The sequence below is a fragment of the Aquarana catesbeiana genome, linkage group LG05 (genome assembly GCF_042186555.1).
Source record: "Aquarana catesbeiana isolate 2022-GZ linkage group LG05, ASM4218655v1, whole genome shotgun sequence".
In the NCBI taxonomy this organism is placed as follows: domain Eukaryota; kingdom Metazoa; phylum Chordata; class Amphibia; order Anura; family Ranidae; genus Aquarana; species Aquarana catesbeiana.
In genome coordinates, this window is record NC_133328.1 from 221,085,709 (window position 1) to 221,109,002 (window position 23,294).

General features: G+C 38.0%; 1 protein-coding gene and 1 long non-coding RNA gene across 4 annotated transcripts in view; one reads left to right on the plus strand and one right to left on the minus strand.

Annotated features, from left to right (window-relative positions):
* The window catches only part of LOC141144665 (uncharacterized), a 179,548-nt gene extending 158,960 nt beyond the window's left edge, over positions 1 to 20,588 (minus strand). The window contains exons 1-2 of one of the 2 annotated variants that reach the window (XR_012244436.1): positions 19,946 to 20,588; positions 19,069 to 19,295 (exon numbers count right to left, since the gene is read on the minus strand). This is a non-coding gene — a long non-coding RNA (uncharacterized lncRNA). The remainder of the gene's footprint in view (positions 1 to 19,068; positions 19,296 to 19,945) is intronic. The other variant, XR_012244437.1, reaches the window with a different exon arrangement.
* NEUROD6 (neuronal differentiation 6) lies at positions 16,315 to 22,862 on the plus strand. Of its 2 annotated transcripts, none has more exons than XM_073630569.1 (2): positions 16,315 to 16,455; positions 21,197 to 22,862. In XM_073630569.1, exon 2 carries the CDS (start codon positions 21,218 to 21,220, stop codon positions 22,229 to 22,231), a length of 1,014 nt encoding a protein of 337 aa, XP_073486670.1. In that variant the 5' UTR covers positions 16,315 to 16,455; positions 21,197 to 21,217; the 3' UTR covers positions 22,232 to 22,862. The 2 variants fall into 2 exon arrangements, with proteins under 2 accessions (XP_073486670.1, XP_073486669.1); XM_073630568.1 differs by lacking the exon at positions 16,315 to 16,455 and adding an exon at positions 19,968 to 20,388.
* The last annotated feature ends 432 nt before the right edge of the window (positions 22,863 to 23,294 follow it).

Below are 23,294 nucleotides of genomic sequence, written 5' to 3' on the forward strand. Positions count from 1 at the left end.
GGGAAAGAGCTTACAAATGTTTGTAAATGCCATTTTAAACACTGATACATCCTTGACAGGAATGTTGCTTTAAGAGGGGACACTGCTGAATCTACAATGGATATGACCCACTTCTTAGTAAAGGGCTCTCAAACTGATATTAATCTGCAAAAATTTTGGAAGATGTGAAAAGTTGATCAGGGGATCCCCAGTCTCTGTACAAGACACCTTGGAGTACAGTGTGTACCAGTTTTGATAGTGTTGCGCCGAGCTCTTTAAATCTAGCCCAGCAGCTTTGGCAAAATAAAGATCCACAGGGGTATTTATTATTCTTTTCTCCCTGTTTGAGTGGTACCTGGAGGGAGGAAGAAGCTGGAATGAGCTGTGATTGGCTGCCAATGCTGCCAAGGGGCATGAACTGTCAGCCTAGAAGCCTAACAAAAACTTACCTGGGGAGTGTCCCATCCCTACCACCTCTTTTTTTCTGCTGAGGAGCCATGTTGTGCCTGGCCTACATGCTGGAGAGCCCAGGACATCTACTTGAGTAGGAGAGACTGAGTGCAGGCAGAGCTGGGAGCCTGTTTACAGAGGGCTAGGAAGAAACTGTTGTAATGTTGGCCAGACCTGAGAGCCTTTTTACAAGGAGACACTGGCATATCAGCTGCTGTGCTGGGACAAGTGCTCCTGGACTAAATGCTGCAAGGAGTTGTGAGTACTGAGCCATGTTGTAGTGTGATCCATGCTAAGATAGCTACTTACTATGTTGCTACTGCAAGAGAGGAAGAGAGAGACCACCATCTGGAGACTCAGACCCATGGGCAGAGCCTCTGGCCCAGTAAGAGACTATCCTTCTTGTGTGCCCTGAGTGTGACCAGAGAGCCCTGGGTTGGAACTGGATGTGCACAGAGTTAAGCTAAGAAGGCAGCTGTGCATTTGAGACAGTGAGCCCAGGAAAGGTTAAGGTACTCTGTGTACTCACATCAGTGTCACGTATAATTGTCCTGGTGTTCCAGGGCCTTCAAAAGTGTAATAGGTAGTCAACAAGTTAGATGTGTAATTTATGCTCCTAGAACACCTGATGGTGCTCCCTGCATGTTGGGCCTCTCTATGTGGCCAGGCTGTGAAAAAGTCCCACACATGTGGTATCACCATACTCGGGATGAGTAGCAGAATGTATTTTGGGGCGTTATTTGTAATATACACATGCCATGTGAGAGAAATAACCTATTATAATGACAATTTTGTGGGAAAAAAAAGAAAAAAAATCTTTATTTTGCAAAGAATTGTGGGAAAAAATGACAACATCAAAAACCTCACCATGCATCTTACTAAATACCTTGGAATGTCTACTTTCAAAAAAAGGGGTCATTTGGGGGGTATTTGTACTTTTCTGGCTTGTTCGGGTTGCAAGAAATGAGTTAGGCCACCAGTACATCAGGTGTGATCAATTTTTTTATGATATGCACCACAGCTTGTAAACTCTCTCAGACCAAATAATGTCCACTAATTTGGGTTATTTTTACCAAAGATATGTAGCAGTATAAATTGTGGTCAAAATTTATGAAGAAAAATTAATAATTTGCAAAATTTTAATTTACACGTAAATTGCGTTTTTTTTCAAAATTTTTGGTCTTTTTTCATTTATAGCGCAAAAAATAAAAAACCCAGAGGTGATCAAATACCACCAAAAGAAAGCTCTATTTGTGTGAAAAAAAGGACAAAAAATTCATTTGGGTACAGTATTACATGACTGAGTAATTGTCATTCAAAATGTGAGAGCACTGAAAGCTGAAAATTGGTTTGGGCAGGAGGAGGGTTTAAGTGCCCAGTAGGCAAGTGGTTAATAAAAGCATACATTCATAAGTTGGTGTTTTGTTTATCTGCCTTGAGTTCAGTTTTAAATTTTGGCAAAGAAACAAGCAATACATCGGAACAGTATTTTCAGAATCTTGTGGTTCTTTTTTTCTTATCAGCAATAAAATAATTTTTGCTATGTTTAAGAGATTGCTTAATACTGCTTGCTAGTTTTTTTCAGAATTTGTCCAGTAAATATTTCTCATACATAGCACATTATAGTAGTAAAACAGATGACTTTTTATTGGCAGAAAAATAAAAGAACATGAAATCTCCATTTTGTTTCTAGTGGACAGCATGCAAAAGAATATAGTAGCATTAGTGCAATGAATAAGCAGTAAAGCAAAAATAATGTAGTTGGAAAGAGAAGAAAAGCAGATGGCAAGTGAGGAAAAAACAGCTGAAGACAACAACAAAGATTAATCTAACAAAAATGCTGAAAGGGAGGGAGTAAAGTCACAGGGTGTTTATAGGGAGAGATATACAAAACAGTTAACATTGCTTGGATTTAGAAAAGAGCAAACTTTTGTATTATTTGTTTAGCAGGGAAAAGGAATACATGCAGGTCCTTTGGTCATTTTCAAAACTAAAAATGAACATTCCTTGAATGATACGTGTCATGCAACGAATGGCGTATACCGGTTTATGGTGCATGTGATATGGTCCAGAGCCATGTAACTTTGGCCAAAAAGTTATCCAAAAGAGACCCCAAAAGGGCTTAAGGGCCTTACTTTAAATATTGACTCTGCACTGATGTAGACCATACGTTAGTAGTGTTCCAAATGATGACGCCGAAAAGAAATTGAGGTTTATGTGCATCTTTCTTGTTGTTACCCTTTGTCTGATAAAGAGGCCCTTTAGATCCCCTTTCTGTTCAGTCAATACAAATATTAAATTATATCTAAACCCAAGAACAAAAAAATTAATATATTGCAACTTACAAGTCCTTAGATTTGGTAACTGCATTAGTTTTCTTTTTAGGTTAGGTAAAATTATGCAGAAAAATATCTGCTGATCTTGCCTAAATTCCAATGTTATTGAAGCTTCTTGTGCTCTTAAAGGCCCTTTCACACTTGCTTTGTCTGCTCTATTCAACAAGGGATCCGTGATCAGATTCCTTGTTGAATCCGAGCTAAAAGGACTTGGAAGAAGGTGGTGATACAGCAAAAAAATCAAAATCATTTAACAGTACAGGGCTCCACCTTGTAAACAAATACTAACAAATTAATAAAAAATGCTAATTACTTAATAATCATGCACAATTCATTGCCAAAAAAATATATACACAATAACAAAAAAAAAATCCAATATACAGTATATAGTTTGTGATCATCAATAAGTGCCTTAAAGCATAAGTTCACCTTGGTAACATGTTACACCCATATTTAGGGTGCAACATGTTACAATAATGCACCTGCCGGAACCCCCCGGCCCACCGATCAATCATTGTGACAATGTTGAATCCTCTCCCCCTACCTTCAATCACAATTTAAAAACAGCGAGTTCTGTGAATGAATGAACTACAATTACCATCATCAACCGTGGCAGATGGCTTGTAGTTCTCAATAAACTGGTGAGCACTCTCATAGTTTATTGATTCTTCCTGGAATTTAGTAACTGTCTGCCTGTGTGGGAGGTACGAGCAGACAGCTGACTGAGAGTCTGCAGGATCCTGGCATTGTCGATCGCGGGTGCAATGCTTTACAGGCTGCATTAAAAAAAAAAAAATAAGAAAATATTAAATGCACATTTTTTTTTACCTGCAAAATAATTTGCTTTTCTTCTTCTCATTATTATTATTATTATTTCTTTTTTACAAAGGGTGAACTTATCTTTTAAAAATAATTTAAAAAAATGATTTTTACTGTGAGAAGTCCATTGATCCAAACATAAACAGTGCACCAATTTCACATAGAAAATATAAATTGATATAAATCATGTCCTCTTCTTAGGCAATCGCCAACTTATTGTGTCCTGCACCCTTGTGTAGCAAATGGCACTTACCCTCAGATGCTCTTAAATCACAGGAGGTCAAATATAGCTCACATAGTGTAGCATCATCTGCTCTTAATAGAGACACCGCAATGGAGGATAAACCAGCAATTCCTTCCTTATGGTCAGTACACCATCTCCTTGCTTCTCCCAGATGGTTCATAAACTCACAAATAAAGATAAAGAACATCTAGTGCTCTCTGTATATATTGCTATTTATTGTAAAACACAGAATTGCACTCACATTTTACCAACTTGAAAATGAAGCACGTAAGTGAAGTAGCTGGCAGCTGCATCAAATTCATCATCCTATAGTCAATATCATTCTCCCGACAGGTGACTTGAGAGGATCCGGCTACCAGATTTACATCCCGGGAAACTTCCTCAGAAGCTTCTTTGTTTTCAAAGAAAGTTTGTTTTTGCTTAATATGCAAAACTGTCCCTTCCTATATGTTCAGTCACCCTACACTTTACACGTAACGTAGAGCAGACAGAGGCTGCAAACCTCCCTAATCAGCATTTCTGCATCAAAGAATCCCTCCCTTGCAACCATCTTGCTCTGCTGTGAGTGAGCACATGGAAAGTATCCAAGGGAGGTGACTTGTTACCAGGAGGTGGAGAACAGAAGAAAATGCATGCAAAATGCATCATACATGGTCCTAAAAAAAAACATGAAATGGGAACAAACACTGGACTTTTCAAAATGCACTGCTTTGCAGCACACAGATGTGAACAGGCTTTATCAACAAAATTTCCATTTATTGCTCATGTGTTTTAACACATTCCAATGCAGGTGTTAAAACATAAATGTGTGCAGCAGGCTCAACTACTGACCTGATTTTCATTTTAAATCAGTGGCCTCAGAAAGTATTACACTGGTGGGTTAGCATAACAGACAGTCAACTGTTGCCTTTAAAAAGATTTCAGCTAGCAGGTTTACTTTAAGGGCCAGTTCACACCAGAATCCCGTGTGATTCCTGTGCAGTGCAATTTTTAGCCCATTCATTTGATTTGGCTGAAATCTCACTGTTTCGCAAAAACCCACTGCACTAAATCACATTGTACTGTGGTATTATGCGATCTGGTGCCCACAAAAGCACTTAGGTGCTGTTAACGGAAACGTGCCTTTCCTACACCATACCCTGGTATGAACTGGCCCTAAATAGTCTAACTGCTTCCGGACTGCCCGCCTGCAATGTACTGTGGAGAGGCAAACCCATTCAGGCAAAGCGACATACCCATACGTTGCTGCTTGCTTCTGGGTTTAGGGTGCACGCGTGCCAACACCCGCTGTGATTGTACACAGCAGGAGTCTGTCAGCAAGTCCTAGCCAATGATTCATGGCTGGGACCTGCTGATTGACTGTGTCCAATCAGAGCCCAGCGCCCTGTGTTGACAATTAACACAGGGCTCTGTACAGGGGGAACAATCTCTCTGGAACAAAGAGATCTATTAGTAAAAGCAGCACATAATACACACATTACACATTGTTAGGCACAAAAGACACAAAGTTGGTCTGATTAATGGTGAAACCTCCAATCAAATGGCACCTCATCCCAAATGTATAAGTAAATCTAGGTAGAGGGGTAACAGGGATTTTTATGGTGCCAAGAAAATCCAGAAAACGTTATTGTTTAAAAACTATATAACTAATATTTTATTATAACAGATTCAGGGTTAAAAAATACAAGAAAAAATATTCACAATAATAGTATGGTGGTCGCAAAGAGCATGTTCATATGGAATAGATACATTGCACATTAGCCTGACATGTTTCGCTGATTGCTTCTTCAGGGGATGTGCGAATGGAAACACAGATAACGTGAGAAACTATACAAGAAAAGACAGAGACAGAAAAAACAATGAATTAACAAAATATCAAAAAATAATGTATATAGACAAGTATGTTATGGTGAGAGCATAGTATTATATCAAACACCACGACTAAGTCGCTTACCCTGCAACAGCTTCCAACCAGAAATAACCAACACCTAAGTCCACACTCCCATAGGCCTGCCACGGGAAGTCTTCAAAGTGCAGTCACAGAGGACAGAAAGGTGAGACTATAAAACAGTAAAATTGCATTTATAAGAGAGATGCGGGGAAAATGATAAATAATCAAAAGAAAGGAAGTCTGGCTCTAAACATCTTCCAGCCAGAAAGAGAAAAGTCTTGAATTGTAAATACTTACTAAAAGCAGTATATTAGCAACGCATGAGATGAAAGGCGACTTTGGACAGCTTGCTGGATATTAAACGCAGTAAGTCTTACTAAGGAGTAAGAAAGAAAAAAGAAAATCGAAAAAACAAAGTGAAATGAAATCAAAAATCAAAAATCAAAATAAAAATAGAGTAAGATATTGATCGACAGATATATTGTTAGGCACACATTTAACCCCGTGATCGCCCTAGATGTTAACCCCTTCTCAGCCATTAGTACAGTGACAGTGTATAATATTATCCCTGATCACTGTAATAATGTCACTGGTGATGTCAGTGGCAGTTAGTCAGTTTCCCTCCCCAGCATCAGTTAGTGTCAGATTTCCGACCGCACTATTGCAGTCCCACTATAAGTCGCTGATCACCGCCATTAGTAGTATAAAAAAAAATTTAAAAAATCAATATACACTTATTGGGATTTTTGTTACCAAAGACATGTAGCAGAATACATTTTGGCCAAAATTAATGAAGACGTTTATTTTTTAATTTTTAATTTTTCTATTGGATATGTTTTATAGCAGAAAGCAGTGCTAAATAGCAAAACATGGCCTGGTCATGAAAGAAATAAAACCTTCTGGAGATAAAGTGGTCAAACCTAAATAGAATGTTTACAGTTTAGGAGTCAAAGCATTTATGTTTTATATATACATTTATGTTTATATAAAAATATGAGAATCACTAATAGCATTAATGTGGTGCCATATACTGTATAAGGGTGCAAAATGCTCCACACCAGTTGTAGCTAAGGTGGAATTTATATTTTTATTCTTTGAAGGCCTTTAACAATCTATATGCTGTGGTTGATTTACAAAATAAGCAGATCATGTTCACTTTGCAAAGTGAATTTTTGTTCAGTTTAGTGAAACTAAGGGAAAATCCATTTTGAAAAGAATACCCGATCATATAAAAGGAAAATTGAAAACAAATAGTTTTGGGTGCATATGATTAGATAATTGAAATCAACACAGCTTTGCCTCATGCACTAAGTGAAAATTCACTTTGAATAGCGAACGTGCTCTACTCCTTTAGTAAATCAATGCAGTTTTCTTTTGTTCTTCTCTCGTTTAACCATTTTAGCTACCGTTTGCTGCAGCTATAATGTATAGAGAAAATAGAAGCGGTTAATTAAATCCTCCTCTCTAAATGAAACAACATCTTTTCAACCATCTTCTATTTGTAGAGCAGAAATAGATTTGCTTATGTTTGGAGAATCCTGATGATGTTCCTTTAGTTGTAAATAAATAAAGTGTAACTAAAATCAAAAAACAAATATTACATACTGTATACAGGCAGTCCCTGGGTGACAAGCAAGATCGGATTCTTATGGACTTTTTGGACATTCCTCTGGTTTTTAATTTGTTTCCCAATTGTTTTTATATTTTTATATATTTTATATTGCCCTTACTACTTTCTATACCAGCCTTTAATAATTTACAGCACCCCTGTGACACACTGGCATTTACGTTTGCATCAATCCTTAACCCCTATTGTTCTATCAACTAAGAAGCCATATTGTGCTGCAGTGGTATTCCATGTGTTGTCTATCAGGTTTTGCTTATGTGTTATTGCTGATTTATTATTGCGGTTGCATTGCCATTGTTTTTGTATTGTTTTTCATTAGTAATAATTAATTGCAATTTTTTATTTTTTATTCTACACCTAATGTTCCAAATTTTATACTATTGCAGTATTGTCTTTATTTGTATTCAATTAATATAGTTTCCATTATATTTCAGACTACCAACCCAATTTCTGTCATTCAGCATTCTTATCACTTTCAGCTTAGTCTTTACCAGTTCCATTACAGGATATAACATATTTCTTTGCTCTTGTTTTTTTGAATTTTTGTTATGGAGGTAATACACCAAATATAATTGGTCAAATATGACATTCTGGAGGAATTATATGCCTTATTACCATCAGATTTGTTTATACCCCAGTATGTCATTCCTTCTAATATTTTTAAGATGTGTAGTACCATGCTTAGGCACATTGAGCTACTCACTATATCTACCAACCACCAATGGTGGGATAAATACTCCTTAAATCTGTATATTTCCCACCGTATTTTCCCCCCGAGGCCTTAAGGTGCTCAAAACTTGCCCATTTCTTTCGCTAGAATTGAAAAAGGAGTGGTCCCAAATATCCAAATTTTGCACCCGCAAGTGGATGCAAACCATAATTCAGAAACGAGAACAAAAGTATCTCACTATCATCCAACAACTCAAACTTAAAATAGCCTCCTTAGCCATCCACACGCTTCATCTGCCTATAGTGTGGCTTCAAACCCTAAAGAAACATACCAAAAAGAATGAAGATCAGTTACTTACTACCAAACGTGGCAAAATACGTAGGGACCAAGATGACTACAATTTTGATAGGGTGTTCAACTGGAAAAAGGTGCGATTTGCACCGCACCCCACGCCCCTATATCCGGGCATTAGACCCATTCCCCTTATAGAGTGTTCTCCTCAGCCCAATCGTTTCCATCCTCATGCTGGTGCCTCATCTAAATCCAACCATAGTACCTCGGCCAAGGCTCCAATGTCCTGTACATACCATGTCCCACACCCTCTGTTTCAAAATAGGTCCATCACCCCCTATTCTGGTTGTTTCTTAACTCCTAAACCCAAAGGGATCGAATGAATAAGCATAGATACAGGCCACCTCCCACATCCACAACAAACCCACAACTTGTAGGAGTCAACACTCCAGCAGTCTGTGCACCTGTTGGCACAGTGCACCTTTTGGACATACTGTACATATTCCTACAGAGACGCCTACTGATTCAGTGACCTTGTTGATCACCATCTCAGATCATATAGAGTGTGGACCTCTGTATCCCACAACCACAGTTCAATCACCACCCCATATCTCTTCATCCATTTTGTCTCCAAGGGCCATACCTGTTAGCCCATCTGTAGTCTCCCTTGCTCCTGGTTCACCTCGGGAATCCATCTCCCTCCCCAATTGTACAGATCCATCGGCTTTTTTAGTGCCTTCCCTTCCGCTATCCCACAAAACCACCAAAACCAAAAGCTAGCTTGACATAGGGGAAAGTGGGGGGGGGGGTGTCACAGAAACAAACAAAAGGGTAAAACGTCACAAACAATAAAGATCTTCAATTTATCATCTCATATTCTATCAGCTTCTGAAACCACATTACATTAATCAAGGCTTTAAATTTGTCCCGAAGATGGCTTGACAATCCTTTCACATTATACAAGGATTTAAACAGCTTTATTCGTAACCTTACATTAAAACATTATTTTAATATCCATTCTTCAAAAAATCCAGTTACACTCCTGGATAACCTCCCTGTCAAGGCTCATGTCCCCACTGTAGTTGATCCCATTGGTTTAAAGCCCTTGGAGAAACCTTACATCAGTGATGATAATGAGGACTTGGCAGCTTTCACTCAACACCCATCAACTTCCCCTCCAGTACAAAACACCTGGTTCAAACCAAAATCAGTATTTATTCCCACACATACAAAGGGGCCGTACCTACAGACTTTCTATTAGGTAGTGTTTTCTGACATCAAACAAATGTGCAATAACTCCAAAACAGTTGCCTCTAAACAATCCAACTTACACTGTGATGAACAACAAGGCCTCACAGACCTTACCAATAACCATGATCTTATTATTAAAACAACAGACAAGGGTGGAGGCATAGTAATCCAAAAGAGAGCAGGCTATCTGAAAGAAGCACATTGATTACTATCAGATGTAGCTACATACCAAAAATTACATGTAGACCCACTGCCAGCTTTCATCATTGAAACCACCAATCTCACTAAGTGGGCAAAAGAGGCAGATATCATCACTAAACAAAAATTGGCTTTTTCCAACAGAGATTTCTACTCCACACCTTATTTTTATCATATACCAAAAATACACAAAAACCCGGATAACCCACCTGGTAGACCAACAGTAATTGAAAGCATCACCAATCCATTTTACCAATACATAGATCAGTTTCTCCAGCCGCTTGCCCAAAGTCTTCCCTCATACATAAGGGATGGAGCCCACCTCTTAGAACAAATAAAACACATAATTACACATGGACCCCCAATTACATGTAGGCTTCATTGGATGTCATCTCCTTGTATATGTCCATCCCCATTCAATAGGTCTCCAAGCCTTTTCACATTTTTAATGGATGACCCTATGCTCAATCCTCAATAGGCACAATTCATAGTGGAGGCAACTGAATTCTGCTTGACGCACAACTATTTCCATTTTGATGGTGATTTCTATTTACAGGTGAATGGCATGTCCATGGGAGCAAATTTTGCCCCAAGCTATGCCAACCTCACCATGGGGCTCTGGGAAGCCAATCTCATCTGGCAAAATAATCCCTATATCTCCCATATTATATTTTATGGGAGATATATCAATGACATTATTGTCATCTGGGATGGCACAGAGCCCACCTTTTTTGGAATTTTTTAGTCGCTGTAATGCCAACTCATATGGCTTGTCCTTCACCTCTGTACACGGCTTCACAGAATTAGCATTTTTGAATCTCTTGCTTTATCATCATGAAGGTCAGATACAGGCTAGAAATGATACCAAACCAATGGCTAGCAATTCCTTTTTGAACTACAATAGTTGCTATCATCCCAGATGGATAAACAACATTCCTAAAAGTCAGTTCTCTAGGAATTGCACTAGTGACAAAGATTATGTTGAGCAAAGGGCCATCCTTAAACAAAAATTTGCTGAAAAGGATTGAGCCACTTATTGAGTTGGTTTTCAACACTTATTTAATCAGTACAGACAAAGTCCCTAGAGAAACACAGAATTCTGAGAGACAACAACCCCGGTTCATAACCTAATTTCATTCAAAGTGTAAGAATATGGAACAGGTAATAGCTAAACATTGGTCTATCCTTCTGGAAGACCCGCATCTTAAGAACACCTTGTCATCCAAACCTAAGTTTGCCTACAGGAGAGCTAGAAATGTTAAAAGCTTAGTGGCTCCCAGTAAGCTAAAATCTGATAAGTCCATTATTAAAAGCGTATGTCTCATCCCCATATTAGGCATGTTTCAATGTCGCAAACATTGTGCCTAACATGTAAACATGTCACCCATGTTCAAAAGTTCACAGCCCATGTCAAAATGTAACCCGTCAAAAGTTTTTTCAACTGTTTCACAGAGTTTGTGGTATATTGTCTCACCTGTCCCTGTGGCCTATTTTATGTGGGGAGGAACATTCGCACCCTATGGAAGAGATTCTGTGAACATTGTCGCTTTGTAGAAGGTGGTGAAGCCAAGGACGGCAAACACCGCTCCTTGGATGGGGATATTTGTAGTGCCACATGCTGAATTTTACTTCACTTTTGTTGGTATCTGTTTGTATGATTTTATTAAATATTCTTAATGCTACACTTAGATTGTGCTTTCTCCTAGCCCTCTTCAAGTTGCTTCTTACTTGCCCATTGAGCTGCCATAGAGTGTACAACCAACAGATTCTTATGGATTTGTATGGACTTTTTGGACATTCCTCTGGTTTTTAATTTGTTTCCTAGTTGTTTTTTTATTGCCCTTACTACTTTCTATACCAGCCTTTAATAAATTACAGCACCACTGTGACACACTGGCTTTTACCTTTGTGCCAATCCTTAACCCTTTTGATATAGCAGTCTTGTGACTTCTATTAGTTTCCAGCAGAGCACTGGTTAAAGCTTGTAGGAGGAGTTTTCATTCTCCCCTGATTGTCCTACGAGGCTTCATGACTCCTGACCCTCTGTCTGAACAGTGCTGATTGGCCCTGTGCTGATCACATGCACTCTCCTAAGGAAAAAAACTCTCTAGCAATACACACCAAACTGGGCATGTGCAGCTCTGTTCTATCAGCAGATGGATTAGGGACAGTAGAAGAAGGGGAGGATCAGAGGAGATGGCCTCAAACAGCCATTTTACACAATGCAGAGGATTAACCCCTTGGATTCCACCAGCATGCTTTATTGTATATACAGACAGATTTTACTGTTGTGGAACATTTTAACTACAGGGGTTTCTTCAAACCCAACCCTCTGAATGAATTCAATCATAGAGGATTTTTGCTTATTACTATCCCGTTTTGCATCACTAACAACATCAAAAGGAGCTTCCAGATTTGTTTTTTTTTTTCGTACGGAAAATGTTTAACCAGCCTCACTGTCAGTTTATAGATTCTTAGTGAAATTATCAGTATCTGATTACTATTAATGACCCGATGAATCCTGTGTACTTTTACTATTGCAACAGAAAAATCTGTAGATCCTGTTAACAACAGATATACTTTTCTGTCCTGAGAGCCCTGACAGACTATTTGAAACTTGTCATGCTTAAAGTGGTTCTAAAGGCTGAATGTTTTTTTTTACCTGCATGCATTTACTATTATGTGACTAGATGTAATGCTTAATATAAAATGATGATTAAATATGAAAAATGTATTTTTCTTTCTCCCCATAGAACAAAAAACCCTCTTTGAAGAAGACCATAATTAGAAGGGTCGAAACGCATAGGGGTATCGTGGATTACCACGTTGCAGTAAAATGCTAAATAATAGGTTCCATATAAATGTGTAGTTTTATCATGATTGATGGGTAATGTTCTTTTCATGTAAATGCCAGAGCTCGTTTTTTTACAACTTTTATGAAATTGTAATTGCTTTTTGATAAAATAAAAGAATTTTAATCCAAAAATTTGAATATTTTTCTTGGCTGCTAAAAAACCCAGTGAGAGAATTTTCCATTTTGTATGATGATTTGGGGTGTGCAGCACCAACAGCTCATATACATGTGTTATTCTATTGTATTCTGAGAGCCCTCTTTTTCTTAAGAGGCCTTCCTGATTTAAATAAGTTCCCCACAGATTTCCACATCTCCTGGGCCAGGAAATAGGGATGAAGCTCTTGTCCACATCAACATGTGGACAGGGTGCCTTGTCAGTGGGGTGAATTTGCAGTTTCCCCTTTGCAAGGTATCCTCTCAATATTGGCAGGAATGTGGCCTGGTATAGTTCAGGATGTAGGGGGGCACATGTTGCTGCCCCCTTTCCTGGCCAGACAGTCCGTATTCTTGAATAATGGTGTGTTATAGATTTTGACAGGGACCTGACACCATTTTTTTTCTTAACAGGACAATATACATTTTAAACAATATGTACTGATACTTTATGACAAAAACAGCATTGGGCCTCCCTAAAAATCTAATAAGACCATTATCCAAGCATGCAGCCTGGATAGCCAGAAAAGGGGGGCAGTAAGCTTGTGACCAAATGCACCATACCAGTCCACATGCTTTAAACATTGAGAGGGTAACATGTAAGGGAGGACAGCATGGTGCCCTGCCCTGTAAGGCACCTTTTCTTCTTGATAATGTGGAAAAAGGCCTCATCACAACATATCCAGAGCCCCCTACGTAAATGAGTAAGGGATATAAAATAGTACCATTTGTTACTCATTCATAAAAATATGTTAAATAGTAAATAAAAACATAGACACCATCTCCAATGTAAATCCTACTTTAATCATGTCATTAAGTGATGTAGATCAAGCATCTCAATCACAATGAGTGATGCTCCAACAACCAGTAACAATGATGATACCGACCCCACACACACACACACACACAATGATCATTCCTCAGGTGCTGTAGTAAGTTAAACAAGCAGCCAGGGATCCTGGGTGACATCATTGACTAAATATGCTCATGAGTGCAAAACCCACCTCATCAGATAGTACCTTTGGATCTGTTTATGTATTAGTTTTTTTAATACCCACAGTAATACTCTGCAGTCAGCCCATAACAATGAAAGTTGGTATGTGTATGAAATATTCATAGGAAGCATTATGCCAGGGGAGATCTGTCACAACTAATATAAATAATGGGACTGTTATCAGTGGGTGAAAGGCACATTCTGCATTTATACCAGGTTTAAAAATTAATTTGTAATACAATTCACTGAAAGAAAACTACCTGGCCATATTTGATGGTAGGTGACCTGGAGCAAATTTTCCTACCAACAAAGGGCTGTTTCTGACTTATCAAACATAGTGTGACTTTACAAAAATAAAATTTCAGGAATAACACAAATGTTATTCACTGTAGTTGGCTAACCTTAACAGAGATGAATGAATAAAAAAAAATTTGCTTGGGTAGTTTCACACCCAAAACTTGCCCCACTGAGTTAAAATCTAGGCTGCCGAATCAAAATTGGTGTGTTATGCCGTGTACACACGGCCGGACTTTCCTGACAGAAAAAGTCTGATGGGAGCGTTCGGTCGGACATTCCGACCGTGTGTATGCCCCATCAGACTTTTTCTGTCGACATTTCCGATGGACTCAGATATAGAACATGTTCTAAATCTCTCCGTCGGAAATGCAGACGGAGTTTAGACTGTTCACAAGTCCGGCTGTGTGTACGCGGCATAAGTGTTTTTGGTCACTTCAGCTTCTAAAAAACATAGCAAACACAAAAGGTTGCACTTCAGTGATGTCACTGGTATGTCAGTTTATTTAACCAAAACCACACAAGCACAGGGCACAAAAAGGTGTTGGTTGTGACAAAAGTTTAATAATTAATAACAGAATACATACTCACTAGATATGTGCGGTTCGTTTCATTCCGAATAAATATTCGGACAAATTTTTCATTATTCAAAGATTCGGAAATATCCAAATACCCGAATTACAGTATAAACAAAGTTTATGCTCCGAATAACGAAACGAAATTGGTTTGAATTTCCTGAAATTTGAATTGAATTTTACATTGAATTCCAGTAGAATTCGAATTGTAAACATGTTTCTGAAATCAAAGCCTGTGTGTGTTATTAGCATACCATTTCAAAATAATGCTGTTTAGTTAAGCCAAAGGTGATTTAAAGCGTCATTGTAATCATTTAATGAAGATTTTTCTTTTGTTTGTTCACTTTGCCACATTCGAATCGGAAAAAAAAAAATCTAAAGTTTTTGATTCGGCCGATTCAAAATTTATCGATTCAAGTGTTTCAAATCTAAAAAAACTGTAAGTTTGAAGAAAATTTGAAAAAGACATAAAACGAATTCTGAATACAAATTGAACAAATCAAACAAATTTAACAAAACTAAATAACTAGATTAACTAATCTAAACTAAACACAAGGAATTTTTTTCATCATGCACATGTCTAACACTCAGATATTAGTGTAAATCACAGTGTGAAGAGAGTTGCCTCCAAAAGATCCCAAGGAATAAGCAGAGCACTATCATAATCCAGGTATTCAAGCAAGCTGTCAGATCTAAAGTCAGGACTGGCACGTTGGAGCCTGCATTGCTCAGAGGGACACTACAGGAGATACAACCAGAAAACACATTTTGGAGGGAGTGGGCTGATTTGGCAACGCATTTCAGAGCTGTCTTCCTCTTTCTTAATACTGATAGCTTGCACAGCATATGCTTCTTTTTATCTATGGGCATTACATTTTTATATATGGACCTTATACGGACACTGATATTTTTTAACTTAGGGCTGTAGTGTCTCACCTGTTGAGCTACAATACATTTCTTTACGGTTTTTATTTGGACATAACAAGTGGCATAACCCCTCCTAAAAGCATCTCCTCTCTGACATGTTAAGAAGGGCTTTAGATTAAGCTCTCAGGATTGGCACCCAGCGTCTGCAGAGAGCAGAATTGCAGTGTTCTCTTGAGAGGTGGTTTCATGTAGATAGTCTAAGACTGGGTTCACACTATCTTCGCATGCGGCTCATAGCAGGAGTCCCATGCGTACCTATTCACTGTTTCAGGTCCGATTTCAGCTTGAATTTTTGGCTAAATTCAGGCCTGAAATGGACCAAAAGACGCACAGGGCTCCTGTACATATTAGCACCGGAGCCACAGAGGAGATATGTGAATTGGCTCCATTGAGAGTTGGTCAAAATCTCCTGCTATTGCAAATTGGATGCGGGAAATCCGGATCCAATTTGCAATAGTGTGAACCCAGCCTTATTCTACTGTAAAAAAAAAAAAATATTTTCATAATTTTTCTTTTTTTTTTGTTAGTTTAGTTTTTGTTTTAGAGTTTTAGTTCTAAAAAACAATGCAGAACAGTTTTAATAACTCAAGTGTGGAGAATAAAGGGGCAGAAAACCATACCTTTTGTTAAAAATGTTCCTTCACCCTTTTTCTGCCTACCCTGCCTAACCTGTATAAAAAAATGATCTGTAAAGATTACTTTTTTCAATCTACTCAGGTTCAGTGACATGATCCTGCAGTTCTACCATTGAAAATGGCTGTGAATTCCATGACATTATCCATAGACTTCCATAGCTCAGCCTTTGTCGGCGCTCCCTCCTCCCCCCTGCAGCAGCTGTTCACTGACACCAGGATGCCAAAGCTGCGGGATCACTTAACCAGAAAGAAGCAGATTAAAAATAGGTAAGTGCACTTATTTTTTTTTATACAGGTTAGGCAGGATAGGTAGAGTGAGGGAACATTTTTTAAGAATAGTTATAGTTAGGTTTTTCCTCCACTTAATTGTCAAAATTTATATTTTGTAAAATCTTTTCTCAATTATTACAAGTTTGGTCAGCCTGATGGGGTGACTGTTTGAACCTGCTTCTGCCTTCCTAAAAGTGTGAATATATTAGGAATATTTTCTTTCTAAAAAAAGTAGCGAGTAAGTGTTTATGCTTGTAATCTCTCAGATACCTTACTACTTGCAACATTCAACCTGTCCCACAACACATGAAATGGCAGCCAGCACCTTTATTTAGGAGAGGAGCCACTTTTACTGATTAGCTGCTGCAGGAGTCACGCAAGCGTCTTTCTCGGTCAGTGGGGATGCCAGAGACAAAGTGAAGGCCAGAGAAAAGGACAAGAAATGCATGTGTTTAAAAAATAGCTGCGGAACCATGGAGAGTTATCATCTATATTAGTACAAAGACACACACAACTATATGCAGGCAGCCCATGTAGGTTTATGAAAACGCAGTGGCTACACGCATAAAGCCTCTTATCCCAATTTTACAGGCATGGTGGTGAGCAGCCTTGAACGTAGACAGTGTGTGTTTGGGGTCACTCACCCACATGTGCATGCCTTTTAAGTTAGGACAAGTGGCTGCATGCGTGCAGCTGCTGCATCGTCCTACACTTACATGGGCTGCCTGCGAACAGCACATGGGAGCACAAGCCTCATAAACACACAGTCCAAATACAGTCTACAGGCCTCAGCACCTGTGTGAACTTCAGTAAAGGAAAGTCAGGTCACTGAACTAGTGTTCCTGTTTGGTAGGGTCGCTTATGTCTCAGGAGTGAAGGTACTGAAGTACAAATGTTTGGTAGATAAAACAAGTGATATATATGTATTTTTAGCACACCCCCTAAGGAGCCACTGGAAGTTGTTGTCCTATTTCCCCCCTTAGAGTGCACACAGCCAGGCACACAGCATTTCCTACATTCTTCCATTGGCTCAAGTGAACAATCTTAGGGTTTCTTTTTCTTGTTTTTTATGGAAAACGATAAACTGGGATGGGAAACTGGAGCATGGGATACCCCAAAACTGCAGAACTGGATAACTTGAGGACTTCCCAACTCCAGGCTGCCCTTTACAGACTACTGGCTGCACTTCACAAACTGCTGGCTGTTCTGTACAACTGCTAAATATCCCATAGGATGTTCTGTGCTGACAGTGACCTGTACTCCTTTCCAGAGTTTAAAAGCTACACACAGTCACTAACCCCTCAGCAACAGGGTTTCTTCTCAGTTAGCCACAGGATCATAGGTTAAGTAATGCCAATATCCACCAGGATTTTCCTAGTGAGGGACTCACACTACCACAGGACATATGAACTCTTTCCCATCATATTCATCCTGGTTATCTCCAGTGAGCTTCTCAAGAACCAGTTTAAACCTTGGATTTAAAGCGTAACTCCATGTTTGTTGAGAAAAAAAAAAACATTCCCCTCTGGGTGATCTATGTATATTACGAGGATTTTAACAAACTTTGTTGCAGATTCCTATCTTTTGTTTTTGTCTGAAGAAATCACTGTTTGTTTCTCTGTGCCCTTGTGCTCAGCGAGTCTAATGGGAGTGGTTTCATAATTATCAATCAGCTGCTGCAGAATCAGGGCTCTAATGCGGGAAGTGGCAGGGTCGGCATCCCTTTAAATGGTATTTCCTATTGGGAGTACCTTATAAAAAATAAAAATTTTGTTACAGGGGATGCCAAAAATTTTACTTGTATCTTAGTGCAGACTTCTGGGAAAATCAGTGATCCAATCACACAGCAGGGAATGATGTTTCTGGGGGGCGTTCTGTACAAATTCTGTGTACAGAATACCTTTGGCTAGCCATATTGCATTGCACTTTATAGAAAATTACAGAGCTGTAGATTGAAAAGCAAAGGTATTTTTTAATAACATTCAATTACAATATTACTTGTAATAATATGTCATAATTGTATATGCTATATTATTTTTTTTTTATTTGCAACTTTTTCCCCATGAAATTGGAGTTACCCTTTAAGCTTGTGAATGGGCCCCCCAGCTAAGCCAAGCTGGGACCTTGGTGTCTTCCTACAGATCCTTCCAAAAATCTGTCCCAGGCGCAAAACCCCTGAGCTCTCCCACCACCTTCTGGGCACTTCTTCATAGGCATTGGCTGCTTGCTCTGTTCTTCTTCCCACTTTACTTCTAGAATCTTATAAAAGATACAAGAAAGCAGCAGAGCAACAGCCTGTGAAATGTTGAGCAGCCCTAAATAATCAATCCTGTACCACTGAGTATAGGGAAGCTAAACTAAATGTACCTAGCATACATACAGTATGTAAAAAATGCACACTCAGATCAGGATGTATATTGATTTAAATAATAAAAAAAAAAAAAACCTAGCAACCTGCCCTAAACTAGGAGGGTGCTACATATTCTAACTGTGTATTTACCGTTTGACTAGAGTTCAGCTTTAAGTACATGCCCCCCTCACTGAATGAAATTTACTTTTCTAAAGCACTGTGTGCCATAAAAAAATTGCCATGAAAAAAAAAAAACCTACCTTTTTACATTTTATAATCCTTTGTAGCAGTTTGGTGCTGCTGATCTCTTGCTGTCTTTCTGCAGCCATTTCTTGCCTACATGCATTTGTTCTAGCGATGGCTGCATGGCATCTTTTTGGACAGATTTCCTGATGGACAACATTGGATCATACCTTCATAATATGTTTTGAAAGAGCCACTTGTAGTGTTCTCCATTGGAGGCTTGTTTGGGACAACACAGGAGCACCTTAAGAGAGAAAGGAACAGATTGTTTTCACCCAGGATCCTGGCAATCATCCTTTAATAACAGCTGCAGGTTAAAAATATATATTAAAAAAAATTAAATCAACACATTAAAGCTTTTATAAGATTTTAGCTATTGAGTTAACATTTACTTAAACACCCATCATTTTTCTACCTACACTATTGTTTTTTGATTAATAATAATAAAGAAATATTATAATTCAAATGAATTAAAAGTACAAAGCGTAATAAATAGTTCACTGTCAAATTCAATTCATATCATAACCAGTTATGTCATAACCAAGTCATATTTATGTAGCTTTGCTTTTACAAGATGCAGGTACTGGTAATACAATTTTTGTTAGATGTACAGTGAAATATTTATATCCACTCATATTTACGAAACACTTGTGATTTTTTTTACTTATGATAGAAACTAATATACAAGTGCCTGTGTCTTTTGTTATAAAAAAAAGGGATACCATATTCAGATTTTTTTATACACACATTTTTAGGAAGTATTACATCTATATAAGACATGAGAACTAAAAAAAAAACAAAAACAAAAACAAAAAAACCATTTAAGAAGAACGAGTTCATAATGGGTTAATTTAATGTAAGCAAGCTGACATAGCATCAGATGCATGCATTCACCTCATTCCATGCTGTGTCATTTGGAGATGAGAACTTAACATTGGCATCACTGCCTTCTATTTAATGTGTCCCTTAAGATTCCCTGGGAAAAAGGAGTCACTCTCATGGAACTGCATCGCCTGTATGTGAAATGCTGGTGTAGATTTTTTTTTTTTTATCAGTCTAACCTTCTGTGTTAATACATGAATGCTGGTACCAACTTACAGGGATGCCAGATGATCAGTGCAGAATGAAGGTCCCTGGGGAATGCATCATGTGGTTCTCTGCCCTGTGACGTCACCAGCAGATGGCATGGGTACCAGCTCTGGCAGTTGGCATCAATGTCACTTTTTTAGAGATCAATGAGATACACACATATCTAGACTCCTGGAGATGATGCGACATTCGGACTAATTTAGAAGACAAAAAATGAAAACTGCTTGCTAATTTAAACAAGTCTGGAGGTATTTTTTTTCATCTTTAACATATTTATCTTGCATGCTATGTTAGAATGTACTATAGCTATTGTTTGTGATTGTTTATTGTAATTCCAGTTATCATTATCAAGTCATATGGTTCTTTACTGAAGACAATAATGTCTCCTTCAAATGACAACAGTATAGCTTGCATGTTTAAACTTGGTCTATGTCTGCTGAATTTTCTCAAATGAAAAGACTGCTTTATAAAATGCTCATGTGATAAGAGAAAGATTGTTTTTTTTCTTCACTTTTGATTTGATGCTTGTTATATAACTGTATAGGCATTTAGCATATGGAAAGGAAATGACATGTTACTTTATATTTTCAGGGAGCATTCGTTTTTAAATGCTTTTACACAGTAAATTAGTAAGGATTTGTTAATAAATAATTTTTATAGATATTCCCAAAATGAAGGTTGCTATTCATCTCTGTCGCCATCTAACATTTGCAATTTTATAATAGTTTATATGCAATAACCATGGCAGATCTTTTATACAAAGTAAAATCAGTAGATGTCACAATGTTTACCTATATAGTTGAAAGGGCAATTACTTAGCAGAGGTTAACAATAGGTAGGAACTGAATTTCTTTTGGACTTTTTCTATTAAAAGGATTTTGGAAAGTGCATTTTCTCAATGCTTGTTGTAAGCACAGTTTGACAGTTCTGAACAAGTTCTTGTTATTAATAAAAAAATAAAAATAAATTATGAGGAAATATTGCCAACAATAATTGTGCCTTTTATCTGATGGTTATTTATCAGTAATATGGCTACATATGGTTTTGTCATTTCAGGGGATTTTATTCTAAGCAGAAATGTTAACACTTCCTTTTGATGAATCTGTTGTGATGACGGAATCGCAGCTTTGTAAAAAATATGCACGGGAAAGTGAAGATCAAAAAGCAGCAAAGAAACCAGAAAGCTGCTCTAAACAGCTAGTGTCCCATGGGAAAAATATCAAAAGGTCCCCTGAAGAGGAAACAGAGCAAGACGAAGAGGAAGAGGACAAGGAGGAAGAAGATGAAAATGGATTGCCAAGAAGGAGGGGGCCAAGGAAAAAAAAGATGACCAAGATTAGGATTGAGAGGATTAAAGTAAGACGAGTTGAGGCTAATGCAAGAGAAAGGGGTCGGATGCATGGGCTCAATGATGCATTGGACAATTTACGGAAAGTTGTACCTTGCTACTCCAAAACACAAAAGCTTTCTAAAATAGAAACCTTGAGGCTGGCCAAAAACTACATTTGGGCTCTGTCTGAGATACTCAGGATTGGGAAGAGGCCAGATCTTCTCACCTTTGTTCAAAATTTATGCAAAGGTTTGTCCCAGCCTACCACAAATTTGGTGGCTGGGTGCCTGCAGCTTAATGCCAGAAGTTTTCTCATGGGTCAGAGTGGAGACTCAGTGCATCATGGAAGATCTCCCTACAGCTCTATTTACCCTCCTTATCACAGTCCTGAGATTAGTACCCCACCAGGCCATGGGAGTCTTGACACTTATAAGACAGGAAAACCTTACAATTACTGTAGTGCTTATGAATCCTTTTATGAAAGCACTTCTCCTGAGTGCACCAGCCCTCAGTTTGAAGGTCCCTTAAGCCCTCCCTCTATGAACTATAATGGGATATTTTCCCTGAAGCAAGAAGAGGCCTTGGACTATGGGAAAAATTACAATTATGGCATGCATTACTGTGCAGTGCCAGGCAGGGGTCCCCTCGGGCAGAGCTCTATGTTCAAGTTGCCTACAGACAGCCACTTCCCTTATGACTTCCATCTGCGCAGCCAGTCTCTCGCCATGCAAGATGAATTAAATGCAGTTTTTCATAATTAATGAGGAAAATGAATATAAACAGTGGTCAATCACCTCCCTCCCCCCTTCTAATTAAGATAAAGCAGATGCTTGTTCACACAGTAATTGACACGGCTTGATTAAGGTATCACCGCAGTCCCGAAAGTGTGTTTTAAACTTCTGTGGTCTTGCTTGTTTGTTTTTTAACCCATCTGTAAAAGCCAGATCCAATGCTATATTTTACCTTATGATTTAATTTTAGCATTTTACTTGAAGACTGTATTTAATTCATGCACTAAAAGGATATTTTATGTTCATTTGTTAAAAAGAAACTTTGTTGACGTTATGTGTAAAAATAAAGAAATGTACACTATTACTATTCCAATGTCTATCTTGATTGCACACAGACAATTTAAAGCAATCACATAATAAACTGTTTTCTGCCAGAGGGGCCTGTAAGCAATTGCAATGAAATGCCTTGAAGGCCTCATTTAAAATGAACAGATTAGTGACTGCATAACAATACACAATTGAAGCTCATTAATCTCAGAATAGGAAAGTTGAGACTGAACACGAAAAGTTCATCAGATGAAATATAATAACAAATGGTGTCAAAACTGCTATTACTAGCTTCAAAAAAATCTAAGCTGTTCCCTAGCTCAGAATAGTAAATTAGTGGACGCAGATGGCTGGGGATCCAGTGTAAGATTTTGAATTTTTAATTAATAGGTGTTACAGACCATCTCACTAAAATGCATCACTACTTTGCACAGATTAAATTAAATATAAAATACCATTAGGAGTGTTTTTCATGATGCTACTGTTATACCATATGTCCGTATTTAAGAAAAACTTATTTTTCAAACATAAATATTATTGCTGCTCTGCATATATATAAAGCACATTTTAAAGTAAATAAGAATAATTAATTACAAATGACTGGCTTAGGAAACATTATAAATTGTTTCCTATTTATCTAATAAAAAACATAAACACTGACATAAATAAGTTTATTAGTTATGAATTCTAAACAACCCCTTTAATATGTGCTGTGATTTCAAGGTTCTTTTATTTTAATTTGTATATTAAACTTGGCTTTTTGAAA

Excerpts from the sequence above, each read along its gene's own strand:
- NEUROD6 (XM_073630569.1), top strand. The coding sequence starts at position 21,218 with ATGTTAACACTTCCTTTTGATGAATCTGTTGTGATGACGGAATCGCAG.